This window comes from Lissotriton helveticus, chromosome 2_2 (genome assembly GCF_964261635.1).
Source record: "Lissotriton helveticus chromosome 2_2, aLisHel1.1, whole genome shotgun sequence".
Classification (NCBI taxonomy): Eukaryota; Metazoa; Chordata; class Amphibia; order Caudata; family Salamandridae; genus Lissotriton; species Lissotriton helveticus.
In genome coordinates, this window is record NC_136060.1 from 191,055,051 (window position 1) to 191,073,355 (window position 18,305).

The following is an 18,305-nucleotide window of genomic DNA, read 5'->3' on the forward strand; positions in this document are numbered from 1 at the left end:
TTGTTAGTCTTTGCTGAGCCTCCTTGAACACAGACAGTGCCCATGAGGCACACATCAGTTGCACACTCAGATGTTTGCTACCAGTGAAACCGTTTATGATCCCATGTTCTGATATTGTTCCCACGCACCGCCTTTCTGTTCGAAATGCTACTGCTGCTCACTCGTCTATGGACTACCAGCATTGCCTGGGCAAGGGGTTCAGCTCATTAATACCAGTTTAACACACAACTGCAGCAAAAAGCCACTGAAAGGTGAGCAGTCAACCTTTGCAGACACCTTCCACTGTGCAGCCACATGTGTTGCCACATTTTTTGTCACTTTTGATCCATTTGAGCAAGAAACAATTTTTTGTTAAAATCTTCAGACTATGCAGAAAATGATGGATAATGTGGCAAATGCTTCAACTCCATAATTATGCAGAAAATGCTATCAAAATCTCATAATGCCAGTGAGCCTGGTAATATATATAACCCATGGACAGGGCTGCGGCGTGATAAGGTGCACTTGTGGATGCTTCTGTACTCATGCACATTGGAGTTGAAAGCCTTTTCTATTTTATTTTACCCATAATGTTTGGTCTGCACTATCTAACAATGCTCCTACAGGTGGGCTTAGAGCTGCCACTACTAGGTACTTTGCACACCGCAAAGCAGTCTTGAGCGATCTGCATTACCTACATGTAACATACAGTACCAACTAGGAACCCTTCCCGAGGTGTACAGACCGTCTCCATGGGGGAGGTATACTAAAAGGCATGTTTGACCATCATGGTGACAGGACATCCTCCTGGTCAGGGCATCCCCAATACCCCAACGCGAGGGGAAACAACAGAGAAATTGAGACAATAACTGGTAAAGGACATAGCAGTGGTCAGGGCACCTGGAAACCATGAAAGGCCCTTTAAGACATGAGTTTAATGGGGTAAGAGGCAGGGTGCAGCTGGCACAGGTGCTGGGTGTGTGGTAAAAGGAATGATAAAGAAAAATGATCAAACAAGCAAAGAAAAGAGCCAAGAATATCAATCGAGATGCCTTACTGGAAACTACTAAAAAAGGAAAAACCAATAGACTTGTTTGTGTCACCACATACACCCCGGCATCCAACACTATTCAAAAAATTGTGAAAAAGAATTGGCATATTCTACAAAGCGCTGGAAAACGTTGGGACCCACCTTTGTTTGCATTCAAACGCAGCAGAAACCTACGAGATGAACTGGTACACGCAAAAGACCCAATAACAAGATCAGGTGACCAAATCAACCTATGGAATACACCAAGACCAACTGGACATTATGCCTGTGGCAACTGTGTCGCATGCCCTTTTACGATAACTACGAAAGAGGTGAACATTGGCAACACACGTCCATGGAAATTGAATACCTTTTCCAATTGCAACACAGAGAATGTGGTGTACCTCCTGACATGCCCATGCAACCTACAATACGTGGGCATGACCACACGAAAAATAAAAACCAGGATCAATGAACACCGGAGTACCATAAGGTGTCGAAAAACAAACACCAAACTCACAAAACATTTTGTTGACCAGAATCACACAGACAATGATCTCAAATGGGTAGTGCTAGAAGTAATGAGGAAACAGAAGAGTGATCTCACCAAACCACTACATATTAGAGAACAGTGATGGGTATACCGTCTGCGAACATGGATCAATGGCCTTAACGATGATATACCGTGGCTACAATTGGCCACATAAATTGACTGTCTCGGGTTGCAGCACGATCCATATACAACGGAGTCTATCAAGAACACTAGACATGGCGATACATTTCCATATTTCTATAATGTTATTAGCAGACCTGATATCTTAGTACTACATTAATACCTGAGCCTGTCCCCTCCTACTTAAGTAGACTTTACAACTTTTGTCTCATACCTACATGGGCGCATGCACACTACATGCAGATCTGCTTCTTTTGTTATACACACTAACAGCACATAACTGGTGTAGTTTTTCGTTTTTAATGACCTCCATGTATATATATGCACTTTAGGTGCTAGAAAGAGTCCTCATGAAGCCCAGCCCCATTTGCCTCGAACACGCACGTGCAGTCGAGGCTATGATCGCGGTGCACAACCAGGTTTTATTTTCCCTAAATAGCGAACTCCGGATATCTTCCTTGCGCGCATGCGCACTACATAAGCCGCTTTTGTAATCAATTGCGCATGCCCCAGCGCGTTGTTATGAGCCGCGTTTAAATGAATCGCGCATGCTCCGACTCTATGACACTACTCCTTTGCGCTTGCCAGACCCCTTAACACTCGCAACTTGCGTTCAGAAGTATCACAGGTGTTCTAACTCGGAAACCAGATTCCGGAAGGGCAATTTTTGGCGAGTCAGGCAATCGCCGTGATTTCCCTTCGTACACATAAGTGTGGTCAGGCACCGGATTCCACTACTCGTATTGGGACATCTTACCACAAATTGACTACAGCCGTTACTGATTAAGCTGGGCACACACACACTATATATATACTCCCCTCCCCTCACACATCATTCCACAACCCTCGAGGAGAGGAGGAGGACGCATAGGTGGAACATAATATACCCCAGTATAAAGTAAGAGTATGCTTGTGTGAGAACATGAGAGTGAGTCTAGAGATTGGGACTCCTATCTTGGAAATACTTAGGATTTCACCTATACTTTTTATAAAAGTATTAACTCTGGGCATTTCATTTCTTTTCTTCCTCCTCATTTTTTAAAAAAAAAGCCTTGTATCAAAAGGATCCCTGGTCTTCCACCCTCCTATGGAGCAATGAGTTCCAATATTTAGGGTAAGCATTATTACCATGGAATAATGAGAATGTGCAGATACATCCCTCGCTGCACATCATGCATTATCACTTTCCTTATTTAGCTTTGTGTAATTGTTTCTTCTGTATATTATTATCTCATTTCAGGCTACTACTACTAAGGCCACCTTGCAGTGGAGCATATTCACCACCTGCCCACATAGTGGACACCCTCCAACTATAGTTTGGACTGGGTGGAGCCCGCCCCTTAGTCACACATAGGTCCTGATGAATGCCGCGGACCCACACGGGCCAATTGGCAGAAACATGTCAACCTTTTAATATCAGTGTGGGGACAATTAATACCCCAATACACCGACCACGTTTTTAGTATACCATATAGGCACCAGTAACATTAAAAATAATATGACGCCTATAATGGATTTTTAATTCACTTTTTCTCTGGGCCCCCACTTAGTTTAGAGGTGCATCCCTGTCGTCAGGTGTATGCCCGCCCTCCATCAAACCGAGTTTTTGGAGGGCGAGGACTGGTCAATGATGAAGCATGACACCAGGTGGTGTGTGAGACCAGTCTTACACTTTTTGTAAGATGCCAATATTTTAAACTAAGAAACATTTACACTTAGCTCACTTTTGCTTTTTTTCCGCTGGGAGCAGCTCTTTTGTGGTTTAACAGTTATGTTGGAGGCTGCTAGCTCCTAGAACCCCGTGCCTCCAGTTCCCCTAAACCTAGACAGACTCTGGGTCATCGTGGTTATACATGTGTGGTAAAAGGCACAGTCCCTCGTGCCAGTGTAGCGTGAATCATGCCTCCTTTGGGGCCACTTACCACCGAGAGTGGCTCCATCGGCTCCTGCTTGATAGGGACGGGGTCAAACATCATCATTTCATAAAAGGACTCCTCTGCCCGTCGTCTTCCTCACTAGAAACACAACAGAAAGAGAGGCATGTATCAGAAGAGATTCATTCACATGTCCTGGGCCAAGCCATTATTGCACCGTATTCAGCTAAAAGTCACTTTCAAACATCTTTAGACAAAACAAAAATACAAGTTTCAACAAAAAAAAATTGTACCATCAATGATAAAGTCTTACATCTGCCCTTTTACCAGACAATAGTGCCTGTTGGCAGCTCTTTGCCCCGACCCCCCACCCACCCTCCAAGTGTAAGTAACAACACCCCAGAATACTATTATGAAATTGGATAAAGATTACAGCTGGACACCTCTAAGACCCCTCACTGAATGAGACTACAACATGGAGCAAAACAACTTTCTTGGCCTGCCTCCAAGAAGCGTCTGACTTTAATGGAGTCCCACACCTGGGAACGAGCATGTTTCTGTGGAAATATTAGCTCTGGTTTAAACCCTTCTGAGCTCATTCTGACTCTTGGACGTAGACATCTTTGTTAGTTGATGAAGAGTGAGAGACGGACCCACAGTTCAACGGTTTTCAGTATGCTGGCTTCTTTGAACAGCTTTACAGGGCCCTTTGTGGTATCTTATTGGCTATAGGGCGAACAAAGCAAGCACAAGGAGATGATGGACGGAGAATATATATAGTCTGCTTAGCTGGTTACTGCACTGGGTTGTCCAATCTGAGATTCTGTGTATAGTTCTGGCCCGAGCTTGCACGTAGTATAAATCTAGATAGATCTTTGCTGTGTATTATGTGTGTAGATGGGTGTAATGAAATGTAATGTAAATGGGTACTTGTAAAGCGCACAGCTACTCCACAGAGTGTCCCGGCGCGAAGGACCACACAACAGAAGACCAGCCAGTATTGGACAAGCACTGTAGACTGTTACTGCTGGAACAGCCAGGTTTTTAACTGTTTCCTAAAAGAGAGCAGATCCTGGACCTGCCCGAGAGGCAGAGGCAGGCAGTTCCATAACCGGGAGGCCAGCACTTGGAAAGAACGGCCACCTAGTCGGACGCGGAAAAACTTGGGAATTGACATCAGAAGTTGTTGTGAAGATCTTAGGGCTCCTTGCGGCACATAATGCTGAATCCTATTCCTAATATAGATGGCACCTGTGTCATGGAAGGCCCTGAAAGCGGGGACCAAAGCTTTAAATTGAATCCTTTTCCGAACCGGCAGCCAGTGCAGGGACTTCAGATGTGTGGATATTCGTGCTCTGGGCCCAACAATGAGAATAGCTCTAGTTGCCGCATTGTGGACCACCTGCAGACGATTTAATAAGTACTCCGGTAGGCCAAGGTGCATGATGTTGACCTAATCACACCGTGACACAATCTGGGACTGGACTACTGTTTTCCTGTATGCAACCAGCAGCAGCGGAAGGAAGTTTGTTAAAATTTTTATCAGGCCAAAGCAGGTGCCGGCCACAGTTTGTATCTGTAGATAGGTGTGTCAAAATATTTGAAATTGAAATAATTCTCTTGATTGGGGTGAATTAATAGCCCTTAAGCTGAGATAGACTGAAGTGCTTTTATGCAAGCATTACAATCCAGGTTGGTGTCTTCTGATACAACATTGTGCACATGGGGGTGTGGTATGTTTATGATAATATCATCTGCGTTTTTCTAATCTGTATGTTGGGTGGTATGTGAATGTAATTGAATTCACAGCATTTGTATCTGGTGCAGTGTTATGTACAAGGAATGTGTTGTGTTTTAGTTCGTTATAGACTGCTGCTGGATCTCGGAGAGAGCCTAAATATGGGTCGAGTTGTGTTGGATGCATATGATGAGGGCTGTTTATAAGGTATTGAATGCAGGTTTTGTACTGGCTTTATATATACACGAGAGAAGTGGAATTAAAACCAGCCATTCTCCAAGACCAGAATGTCTTTCCTACATTATTGTGGTGGTTAGTGGGTGGTGCTTTCTTAGGGTGAATAGTCAGCCTTCGTTGTTCTGTGGGACAATTTCCTACATCTGCCTATGGACGGACTGGTGTTTTAGAAACACAGCGTAGAGGCAGTGTTTGGTTTGGCAACTATCATCAAAGTATTAGACACACCTTTCCAAAAGCACCATTCTCATGAGTTGCTATGATCTTATCTGCAGAGATAAACTAGTTTAAAAAAACAATTTCTGTGTTTAGCGTGCAGAGAGTGGCCGGTCAGAATAGACTGTGCCACTAAAGTAAATGAGGGATGAAATACACCAGCAAATATTATTTATAGTAAAACAACGAATATAGGACATGAGGCGCAGGGGGCTGGTGGTCTTTGAGCTGTATGTGATAAAATTAGCGTTGTGCATATGTGATCTGTGTAAGTATGTTTGCTGTACAAGGGGAGTGGTGTGCACGTGGGAGTCCATGTTTAGCGCTGTCATATGTGATCTGCGTAAGTGTGTTTGTTGTACTAGAGAAGTGGTGTGCACGTGGGAGTCCATGTTTAGCGCTGTGCATATGTGATCTGTGTAAGTGTGTTTGCTGTGCAAGAGGAGTGGTGTGCACGTGGGAGTCCATGTTTAGCGCTGTGCATATGTGATCTGTGTAGGTGTGTTTGCTGTACAAGGAGTGGTGTGCACGTGGGAGTCCATGTTTAGCGCTGTGCATATGTGATCTGTGTAAGTGTGTTTGCTGTGCAAGAGGAGTGGTGTGCACGTGGGAGTCCATGTTTAGCGATGTGCATATGTGATCTGTGTAGGTGTGTTTGTTGTACGAGAGGAGTGGTGTGATATGTGATCTGTGTATGTGTGTTTGCTTTAAAAGAGGAGTGGTGGGGAGTCCATGTTTAGCGTTGTGCATATGTGATCTGTGTGTGTTTGCTGTACAAGAGGAGTGGTGTGCACGTGGGAGTCCGTGTTTAGCGCTGTGCATATATGCAGGTGTCTGTCGTCCTAGAGGAGCGATGTGTCTGTGGGTGACTGTGGAAAGAGAGGGAGTCATGGTTTAAGATGCAGCATTCCCAGAGTCCATGTGGGGCTGCCGTGCCGGCGTCTGGCATTCGTTTTCTGAGTCAGAAGCCCCCCTGTAAGAGCTGTGCCAGACTGAGGGGGTGACTCATCTAATACACCCCCCCCCCCCCCCAACGAGTACTCGTTGGATTTGAGAGGCGTTTCTCTTTGAATTACGTCGTTCTTAAGGCACCCGCAAGCAAACCGACTGTATACCCGGACCTGCGAGGGCGGAGGAGCCGGTCTCTTCACGAGGACGCGCAGACAGACGCAGTGTGGGTGAAATATCTCCTCACAACAGAGCAGACGCAGCTGAATCCCGACAGCAGGTGGCAGCGGCGCCCCACAGGCGCAGAGCACACACCCAGGACAACAGAGCGCACGAGGCGGGCTCGCGCTGCAGAGCCAGCGGTGACCAATTCACCAGCTGCAAGGCCACTTTGAGCGGATCACCCCTGCGGCAGGAGCCCGGGGCGTGGTTATCAGTTAATCAATCAATCAACCAGTGTCGTGGCACCAGGGTACAGAGGTGAGAAGGGCGCACTTCATCCAAGTTAGTTCGTGTTTTTCACTACCAAACCAGGGGATCGAGGGGTCAATTTCCTTGCTTGAACAAGGCCCAGTGCTTTAAATGGACAGGTACTGTCCGGTACGGAGTACCTGCTTTTCTTGTATTTAAAAGAGTACCTGCACCCACTCTCTCAAATGGGTGTGGTCAGTGTAATTAAGGGTGTGGCTTATAAACTCGTAAGCTAAAAATCTGTGCTTAGCAGGGCACAAGTTCTAAAAAAAAGAAGTGGGGGGATGCCGATGTCACGACAGGAAGTGACGTCACAAAAGGTGGCTTGCACCTTCAGACTCATTGCCTCCCCTCGTCACCCCTTAGATGCGATTGCATCACAGAAGCCATCGTGTGAGCAGCATTCTGAATGAGCTCTGATCTCGCCCCAGAGAGGCCAAAGAGTGAACGTGCGGCTCCAGTAATCAAGCTCCTGGTAAAATAAGTGGGGGGACGCCGCCCACCTGCGTGGTACCCCGATTCGAGCCCTGGTGCTTAGCATAGTGTGCCGCCCGACTTGTATTTTGCGGTTTCTATCATTGCATCCAGGTATATGATGGAACAAGTAACATCATACCTACAAGTCAGGACTATTGGCTTTGTCAATGGTTGTTAATTGCATAAGATAAATAAGCAGCAACTACGGTTTGTATATAATATTGAAAAAGCTTCCACTTAAAGCCCTGGTGACACCACAACAATTTTGCTGCTCCCGAGTTTCGAAAAGAGAAAGAAAATCCAGAGAGAAAACTACTCTTTAAAGGATTTCCCTTCCCCTACAATGCTCACCTGGCATGACGTCACTTCACTAGTGAGAAGTGAAGTAAGCAGTGTGAGCACACGCACATCGATGTGCCTGCTGTCACTGCAGTCTGGGAAAAAACGGACCGCCTGTGCCAGGGCACAAAACAGAGCCAGAAAGGGACCAGTTTCGAGGCCCCCTTTAAAAAACTACCAGCGCTCAGCACCGGTGAGACCCGGCCCACTTAAAGCCCTGCCTGCACCTCTCACCACTGCTGCATTATATTTAGGGGAGAGTGCCAGCACTTCTCAGGAGCAAGCAGGAACTCTAAATAGACAGAACCAGCAATTCTAGATTTCCATTTAAAGCATTCACTAGGCCCATTGGCACCCTTGCTATCCACTGAGGAGCACCCCTTGAACAAAGCAGCATTTCACGTTTTCGTGTTTTTAATGTATATGTAATGTGACAATGTGAACTTATTGACACCTGCCCACTTGATGTCTGGTAAGGACAGAGAGAGACTGGCTTCTGTTCTGGGAGAATGAAGGCGTCTCTCTGCAACTGCAGGGATAACGCGTATACAGCCTGAATTACAAGAGAAGTGTGATAAAACATAAAATGCTTTTTTAAGGCAAGATGCCTTCCACTCGCGTCATAATGCTCCTGGCTCCCACCAAGTGCCCACGGCGAGAGGTTGATGCCTGTCAACTTATACATTTACTTTTGTAACACTTTGCCACAAAGAAAGTGTCAACAAGGGTAACTGTGATAGTACCTCTGCTCTTGCTTACTTAGTTGGTAACAAAATGTCTGCATTTTAAAATAAGTTAGGTGGTTAAAATACATGCTGAATAGATCTTTGTGTGCCACGCAATTTTTAGAGCATAATAGTAATGCAAAATAACCCAGGTAGTTAATTGACTTTCTGATGATATCAGTGTTATTTGCAGGTCATAAGTTGCAACTCTAATATTGCACAGTAAACTATGAGCCAGCATCAACGAGCTGCATGCAAATTGCAAGGCATGTGTTTAGAACCTTATTTTTGTCTCAATCTATGTCCAAACTAGGGTTTGCTATAAAGGGTTCCTTTTGGGGGGGATTATGAAGTATTGTTAGTACAGACAATCCCTACCACTGCGTTGTTTTAAATCAGGACTGTGTTTCTCCCCACTATGCACTCTTAATGCCTACTAGTAAGGACAATATGTGACTCCTAAACCATGTAACACTCAGGGCCCGATTACAACATGGGGTGGTCAGACCGCCATCCGCTGTTGTGGTGAGCAGAAGACCGCCAGACAAGAAGTTGGCGGTCCGACCGCCCAATTACGTTATGACCACGGTTGTGGCGTTTGGGAAATTCTCATTTACACTACGGCTTGTGCTCAGCCCAGGAAAAGGGCCATGCTCAAGCTGCAGTGTATAAAGCAGTTTGTGAACATCGCTGAACTGTGTGCCATGCACTCTGTGTGGCATGGATGTGCGCAGGGGCACTACATGTGCCCCCGCGCACATCAATTAGCCCACAAACCCTGTTTGGGATCCCCACAGTCCCTTTCCGAAAGCCTTTTCATGGCAGACGGACCTCCATGAAATGGCTGTTGGAAAGGGACATTTTAATCCCAACAGCGGTGCTTTCCTCAGCACCGCCTCTTCTCGGGAGTATTATTCAGACCAGCGCCCTGTCCCGTTGGGATTAGATGATTCTGTAGGAGGCGGTGGTCTTTCCCTCCGACCGCTGTGGTCCGACTGTATGCATTGCAATTTGGTAATTGGACCAATAGCCTATCAGGCCTACCACAACCGATGGCCTGTTGGTGACGGTCCCCTCGACTTCGTTATCAGGCCCTTAGTGCCTTATGTGGCATTACCTGTACATTGCTCTACACAGTTATATGATCGATTGCCTCTGTATATTGTGTGTGTGTGTGCGATTTAAAGTGCCCTGACATAGTATATTGGGTTGAGAGGTACCATAAAACAATTCAATAAAAAAGTACTATTTAAATTATTTGTGTAATTAGACAGCTACACCGGGCATGTAAACAACGCATGCATATCTATTATATAAAGTGATAGAACAAAGTCAAACAAATCTGCCCCATAATCATAGTTTCTCATAGATACTTGTGAGGAGATAACAAAGCGAGTGAGGGCTTTTGGTTTCCTCCATTGCATTGGTCTCTAGTTCCTATAAATCAGGCCATTGCTCTAGGCCCTTTTAGATATGCAAATAACAAACCCCTCTCATGGGTTGCAGGTCAGTGGTGTCTCTAGAAGTTAATTTTAGGGGGAAGGCGTACATTAGGCCACAGACAACACTGGCAGGGTCAGCTACAATGTCATTCGGAAAAAGTGTGTGGGTAGTTATGCATACAATGTTTGCTTAAAACTTTTAAATCTGACTTTGAATGCAGGTGTTATATAAATATATAGATACAGATATGCATACAAACTTACAAAGTCATATTCAAACGCTTTAAGCAAAGAAAGGTAGTTGGGCGAATCAATATGTGTGCAAGGTGCAGTGTGTGTATTATTAGGTCGAACCTGAGCAGTGCATGCGCTGCTTCGAGGCATGCAGCAGTGAAGTATGGCTTTGAAGTCCCGTCCACTCTCCGCCTATATTTTTAGTTGGCTTGTGTCATTGTCCTTCTTAAATGCTGGCTTGTGATTTGCAAATAGGCTAGTTAGTCCCTCCTTGACACCTCCTTGTCTGCACTTGTTACCTCCCGTAACAACTGGACCCTTTACTTGGCTTGGTACACGGTTTGAGTTATAAGTCGATGAACGCTATTTTGCTTTTTGTATTTTCAGTGAGCCCACACAGGACAATGGCGGCCGCTTTTCATATGGAGCGATATGCCGCTCTAACTTTGAAAGTGGCTGCCACGCACCCCCACAGCACTCGCGTACAATGGCAATGTTATTTTTAAAATTACTTTTAAGAAGAACGCAGCGTCCGCTTCAGGGGCACCGTGATTTCTTTCAGCTTTCTTTTTTTTTTTAAATAAACATGCATGTTGAGCACGGCACCCACTTTATGGACACCGCACTCAGTTTCAATTAAAAAAAAACTAATGGTGAGTGCAGTGCCTGCTTCAGGGACACAGCGCTTGGTTTCTTTTTTTTTTAAACTTTAATTTGAGTGCGTTGCCCACTTCACAGATACCACGCTCTACAATACAATAGGTCTCGCTTTTGCCAACGTTTGACCTATTGGTATTGTGAATGACAATGCCTTTTAATATTATAAAAGGCATTGCCATTTACAATAGCTCAAAATGTCGCAATTGCGAGACCTATTGCATTGTAAATGCTTGTTTTCTGTTATGCCTCCAGGCAAATTCAACGGTTGTGGTGGTGGGGCCAGAACTAACAGAACTGGGGGACAGGTCCCAATCTGATCCCCCCCCTCCTCTAGAGAGGTCAGTGCTGCAGGTTTTTACTTAGAACAGACGCTTGACAGCGGCGTTGGACAAATACACTGGCAAAACTCAGCATATTTCACAGGGTCTATCCTGGATCCCAGATCCAGCCCAATAGTAGATGTCCAATCCCCCTAATTTCCTACACTCCATATTAAGTTAGATGTGCATACACTGAAACATTCTGTAACTACTTTACAGATCCAGAGGCCATCCTTAAAATGTGGCACTAATTTGGCCCTCAAGAACCAACTCTCGACACCACTGAACTTGGGTACTGACCACAGCAGACCTAGTCTCTTCAGAGGGAGGGACGGAATGTGGCCCTAACCCAGGATGCCTGTGCCTCTCATTAGAAGGAAAGGAAGATGGCTGTAAGGACAACTGCAACAGTGCTGATCTGACTGAGTCCAGGGCACTGACCTCAGCAAACCTGCTCTCTACTGAGTGAGTAGAAATGTGTGTCTTTGTGTATGTTTGAGAGCTGCATGCTCACTGACCTCAGCAGATCTAGTCTCTATTGAGTGAGAGTAGACATGTGTCCCCTCATGTATGTTTGAGAGCTGCTTGCTATAAGTATCCTGCATTTATGGAGTACCTGTTGAATGGGATTAAGGGGCGAAGGCAGATTAAACATGGGTGTGAAGCAAGAGAAGTAGGCCAGGCATAGACAGGCAGGAACCCTTTACTTAAGCTGTTGCCTGTCCTTGGTTTGCCTTGTTTTTAACGGACAAAGTGTTGAGGTGGAAGCTATAGCACCTGGAGGTGTTTGCACTTAAGGCACAAGTGGCTCTATCCATTTTTGCAATCCTTCAGCAGCTCCCCAGAAAAAGAGACTTCCCTCTTGGTTGCCAGGGCACCTCCAGTCAAAGCCTAACCAAGTACAAAAACTGTTGCAAGTTGCTTTTCCTCCTTTAAAGGACCCAGGCACAGAAGATTATGTGTTCAAGGATGGCTTCCCCCTACTTTGGCCATCAGTGTTGAGATTACTGACTCGGTAAGCTTCCAGGAGAACTCAAGCATCTGGCCCGAGCGGTTAACACACTATCACTTCCTGTTGTGAAACTGCCATAGCCAGGGTCAAAACATATTCATTCTGACAATGTATCAAAAGGAATAAGAACATTTACATACGTACACTGCAACACCCAACGGCTTAAAGATGAAACACCAGGATTGCGCCAACAGACATGGAGGTGGCATCGACCATCGTACACAAGGAATCAATCATCTGTACCACCACAGAAGACAAAACCATGCAGATCATGGAAAACATGAACTTCGAACTCCATACAGGTGGCAAAACTACAATCAAAGGCACCCTCTCATACAAACGCACAGTACCACAAACTAGCCTCAGTAACGCCATCACAGAATTTACCACCCCACTTGCCATCAAATCCGAACACTACATCTTCCTGGGAGACCTCACCTTCCACCTGGACGACCGCACAGACACCAACTCCACCAACCTCCTGTAACAAATGGACAACATAGGCCTCACACGGCTGGTCTCAGTCCCCAGGCACCGAGCAGGACACACACTGTACCCTATCTTCACCTCCAGCAACAAAGTCAGACATAGCACCACCACAGTACTCACTTGATCCGACCATTTCATCGTCCACTTCAACATCACTGGACCACATCGCACCACCCCCAACCACCACAGTGCCCCATTCTGCAGCAGGACCAAAGTCACAAAGCACCAATGGACTGATGCTCAGCAGCACCAACGTGAATCATGCAATAGAGAACTTCAATACCTGGATCACCAGCACCGCTGACCATGTCACCCCCACGAAACCAGCTAAACCGCACAGATCCACTAAACGAGCCAGCTGGTAGACCCTAGCGCTCAGCACAATGAAACAGATGAAAACAGCTAGAAAGGAAGTGGAGCACCAGCAGAAACAACATCGCTCAAGCGACCTTAAAGTCCGCCCTCAACAACTACCATCGCCAACTCAAAGTGACGAAAAAGGAGGCCATGATAAACCAAATCAAGACCAGCACAAACCAAACCAAGGAACTCTTCACCATCACCTGAGAGTTCACCTGCCCATTAGCCACCGAAAACTTGATACCCTCCTCACAGAAACTCTGTGACGCACTAGTGGACTAGTTCCACAACAAAATAGCCACCCATATACCAAAACTTCGATCCCAAACCCACCAACCTCCTGAGCCTCCCCACTCCCACGAAGACAGCCACCAATGACCAGATAATAACAGCATAGCACACCGTACACCACCACCTTAATGAACTCCATCCACTTAGAGCACCCGCTGACCCATGCCCCCACTGTCTCTTCAACCTCGGAAGCAACAAAATCAGCCACCAGCTCACCCCTATCCTCAAAGCCTCCATCACCAGAGCCACTTATACCAATGTCTGGAAACACACAAGTCAGACCTCTCCTCAAGAAACCCTCTGCAGACCCCAGCAATCTTCAATACTACTGCCCCCATTGTGCTACTCCCATTCGCCGCCAAAGTCCTTGAAAAGAACATCAACCTCCAACTCACCAATCACCGGGAAAGAAACAACTTGCTTGACTCCTCCCAATCAGGATTTGGAGCCAACCACAGGATGAAACAGCGCTGATCACTGTGACAGATGACATCCACACCCGACTCGACAAAAGAGAATTAGCCACCCTTATCCTTCTGCTGCTTCGACACTGTCTTCCACCGCACACTCATCAAACAACTGCATCAGATCGAAATCTAATACAATGCTCCCAGATGGATGGCATCATTCCTATTGGGACACACCCAGAGAATCTGCCTCCCTCCCTTCACTTTGCATCCCAAATACACCATCTGCGGCATCCCTCAAGGCTCATCTCTCAGTATAACCCTCTTCCAACATTTACAAGTCGCAACTAGCAGACATCGTTGGAACCCATGACATCAGCATCATCTCCTACGCCAGTGATGATTTTCAGCAGCCACACCTCCCTCCGGAACAACACCTGGTGGCCATCAGACTTCGGACCCACCCCCACACTGAAAGACCACGCCCACGCCCACAACCTTGGCATTATCCTAGGCAGACAACTCTCCACAAAACCACAGGCCAACGCCGTCCCCTCAGCCTGCTTCCACTCTCTCTGCATGAGCTGCAGAATGTTCAAATGGCTCCTCTCCAATTCAGAAAAAAAGTAACATAGGCCCTCATTACCAACCGCCTGGACTACAGCAACACACTATATGCAGGAACCACCAGCGAACTCATGAGAAGACTCCAGACAATGCAGAACACAGCCACCAGGCTGATTCTCAACTTCTCAAAAGGACCCACATCACCCAGCACCTGCGAGAATTCCACTGGCTCCTAAAAGATGCTAGTTCAAGCTACTGACCCATGCCTACAAAGCCCTCCACGACTAAGGACCTGTAAACATTAACCACCGTCTGAACTTTCACCCACCATTCAGAACCTTCCAATCTGCCCACCTCGAGACTACGCACAGCCAATGCCGCACTGGAGGACGCTCCTTCTCCCATCTCACCGCCAAACCCTGGAACACCCTCCCCCTTCACCTCCGAACATCACTCTAGCTGACAGATGTCAGGAAGAGACGCAAGACCTGGCCCTTCTATTGAAACCTGCAGCTCAGTGCCTGGATACCCTCATGGGTGACAAGCCGTGCTATATGAATACTGATTGAATGATTGATACACCGTATATTTTCTATAGGGCACAATAAGTACTCAGGTTCTTAGCTGGTGTGGGACTTTAGTATAAACTTCACTTACAGCACAGCCAACAATCATGCCTGTCTATTACGGTAACTCCTTTGTTGCCAATACGTCTACTATATTTAATCTGATTTTGGATCTTTATCCTTGCTGTCTTGTTTTGGCTTTTGTATGTTTATTTCTAAATACAAGCAACCTTTCCCCCATCATACTTACTGGTGACTGTTTCCAGGTTGTTGCTATCTTATATTATATCAGTCATTCCTACACTTTAGAAAAATCTTAAATTACTCCTTTTCAACAAATCCTTGAACCCTCCCTCCTAAAGTAATCAACGTCCCTGAATACTCTTGCCCCTCAACCTTCAAAGAGCCTGAACATCTCTACCTCTGGAAATAACTGTGCATTTACTCCTCCTACCTCTGGAAAAAACTACCATCACTACCCCCAAACTATATCGTCCACCTACTACACCATCTAGTGTATATCTTTTTTTAACACTGTATTTTTCTTTCTATGTATTCCTTGTAAATGTTGCTCTGCAAAATCTGAAAAGCGCTCCGATACCTTTGGGTGAAGTTTGCGATATATATAATACTCGAAAATAAATAAATATCACTCATCTGTATTCCACTATATTCAAGTTTACCTCTACCTCTAGTTCCTTCTGATTGTACTAATCAAATATTGTAAAGTTTTCTGATGCTCACTCTTGTAACTTTCACTATTTAAATACACTAATTAAAACTAGTAAATCTCTCCGACTCCCACTTTCCCCGTAGTGAGGAATGGGTGCTTGAATAAATTTTAGCTACTGGTAATTGTTATTGACAGCATTCCAGTCCATTGTGTTTTTTTTTGCTGAATGTAAGTGTATCCTGACACCACAACCAGCCTCAGGCAAAAAGGCGGAAGGCCATAATCCCTCTTGTGAAGTAGGTAGTTGCATCAGCATTGTGCAGTGTCATGCATGGGTAGAAACATAGCTCACTGCGGTCTACAAGCTCCTGGTCTCACGCTGCAGACTCTGGCAAGAATTGGCATCCTCGCTCAACTTCCTTCAAACACTACCCGTCTGTGCCCCCACCCTTGCTGGCACACCTTCACACTTGCTGTCTCTAGTCCCCTCCCTTCCTGAGCTTTTTCTATTCACACAATTTCTGTCTGACCCACCCAAAACAAACAGGAAATAGGAAAGGTATAGTATAGTGGTCGTCGCCCACAGTCTTTACAAAAAACAAGCATTAGCAAAGCAAAAGATGTTATTTTTTTATATTTTTTTGGGGAGAAAGTTTTTAATAAAATCTGGGTTCCTTTATCTGTGTTGCCACAGGATGTCGTAGATTGAAATACCCAACACAAATCAACATCTTGGGTTTCAAGAATATGGAAACTGGCAATGGGAGCCCTATGCTAATCTTTCTGTATGAGCAGTGTTAAGCTGTCCCATCTCAGAATAGTATTATGAAAAGGAATCAGAAAACGGAGTATGTATTGTAAGAGATGAACATAACAAGGTATACAGAGCAAAATATTGCATTGTTGATACTTTTGACAAAGAGACAGCATGTTTCCTACATTTTTAAGATGGCCCATGTGCATGCACATGCACATTTTTAATGGCAATACAACACGTAATCATGGCAGTAAGATAAAACAAATGAATAGGCAAGGATAGCTAGGAGATGACATGGTGTCTTTACGGGAGGCTAAGGCATCCAAACATCGAGCTCTTCCTAAACAAGAGTGCCACAAGTAAATACATCTAAGAACACACACAGTTGCTCAAACAGAAGTCATCCATGTTACATCTGCATTCCAAGAAAGGGACTACTTGTTGCCTTATCACCAAAACCTGATGATGGCTGTGTCCTGTCCCTTTTTGTTTTAGTTACGTTCAAAGATGCTGCACGGCAGCTACACCGCTATACAAAATGGCAACCCAAAAAAAAACACATTAACAAAGCCAACAGATCTTTGCCAATGATTTTATTTCCTGGCAGGAGGGCATGGGGAAAGAAACAAAGCTGGAGGGAGTAGGACAAGCAAGAACTCGGGGGTAAGTAAGAGCACAAGCAAGAACGTGGAGGCAGATCAAGCATTACCATAAGTGGGCAGGTTACGGTGGAAGCAACAACGTGGGAGGAGGGAGACAGGACAAAAGACAATTGGGCAAAGAACAACAAATCAACAAAGACGGGACAAGCAATGACAGGGCAACAATGACAATGGGGCAAGCAACAGGGCAATAATAATGAGGCAAGTAATGGCAGGATAACAACAACTGGGCAAGCAACAACAATGCAGCCACAACAACGTGGAGCGGGTGAGGCAGAGTTGAGGTGGCCTGCAAACACATGCACTCTTTTGGAGTGCTACAACTAAAATTAAAAAAGTACTTCAGAAAGAACACAAGCAGTAGGACACTGGGTACCAAAAGGAAGTAGTACTTGGGCCATGCTCCATGGAAAGAACGAACACACGTAGAGGAAGTGAAGCCAGCATGCGCTGACCAAAGAGAAGCAAGGAACTGAAAGTGACAAGGAAGCAAACCGACAGTAAGTAATTGGTGGGCTCTAAGCCACCTATAAGCTAACAAATTTTCTTGCAAGCGCATGCGCGGTCTCAAGCAAGACCTAAAAAGTAATCCCCTAAAAGTAAGCAGAGGAAAGCCAGTCAATCAAAGAGATGGCAAAGTGGCTATACTTCATCAGATAGACAAAAACAAGACTGACAAAAAAAATCAAATAAGAAGCAGCCAAATAAGAGTAACCTAATCCAAAGTAAGGAATGGGCGGGCTGCAAGCCTGTGTATGTGGTTGGAAAGCCCACAATATTTCAATCCAACCTTGCGCTGTCTGGTAGACTCAATATAAAAAAAAGAAAATTATTGAGGGTACATTGCATGGAAGCAGAAGTCATGTTGCAGGGGTCAATCTGGAAGCCACTGTGTAGTCGATTTAGAAGCAGGCCCGAGTGCAGGAACAACATTCAGAGTTTACTCTGCACATCATGTGGGAAGGCTGTCCTGATTTTATCTATAATCTCAAGGGAAAGTGGGTGGAGAAGGACACGTTCAGAGAAGCGAGGGCAAAGAGCAGATTGGATGGGGCTGGGTGACCTTACTCTACGTGAATAAATGTAATCTTAATTCAACTTTCCGAAAGCAAACATGTAGAAACGGCACAGCAGAGGGCTGAAGCCAGTTTTCAAAGT

At 45.5% G+C, this 18,305-nt stretch overlaps 1 protein-coding gene across 1 annotated transcript in view; it reads right to left on the reverse strand.

The window, feature by feature from the left end:
* The window catches only part of KLF3 (KLF transcription factor 3), an 87,301-nt gene that overhangs the window by 27,295 nt on the left and 41,701 nt on the right, over positions 1–18,305 (reverse strand). The window contains exon 2 of the mRNA XM_078678345.1: positions 3,605–3,697. Within this exon, the coding sequence (XP_078534471.1) occupies positions 3,605–3,661 (57 nt within the window). The 5' untranslated portion in view covers positions 3,662–3,697. The remainder of the gene's footprint in view (positions 1–3,604; positions 3,698–18,305) is intronic.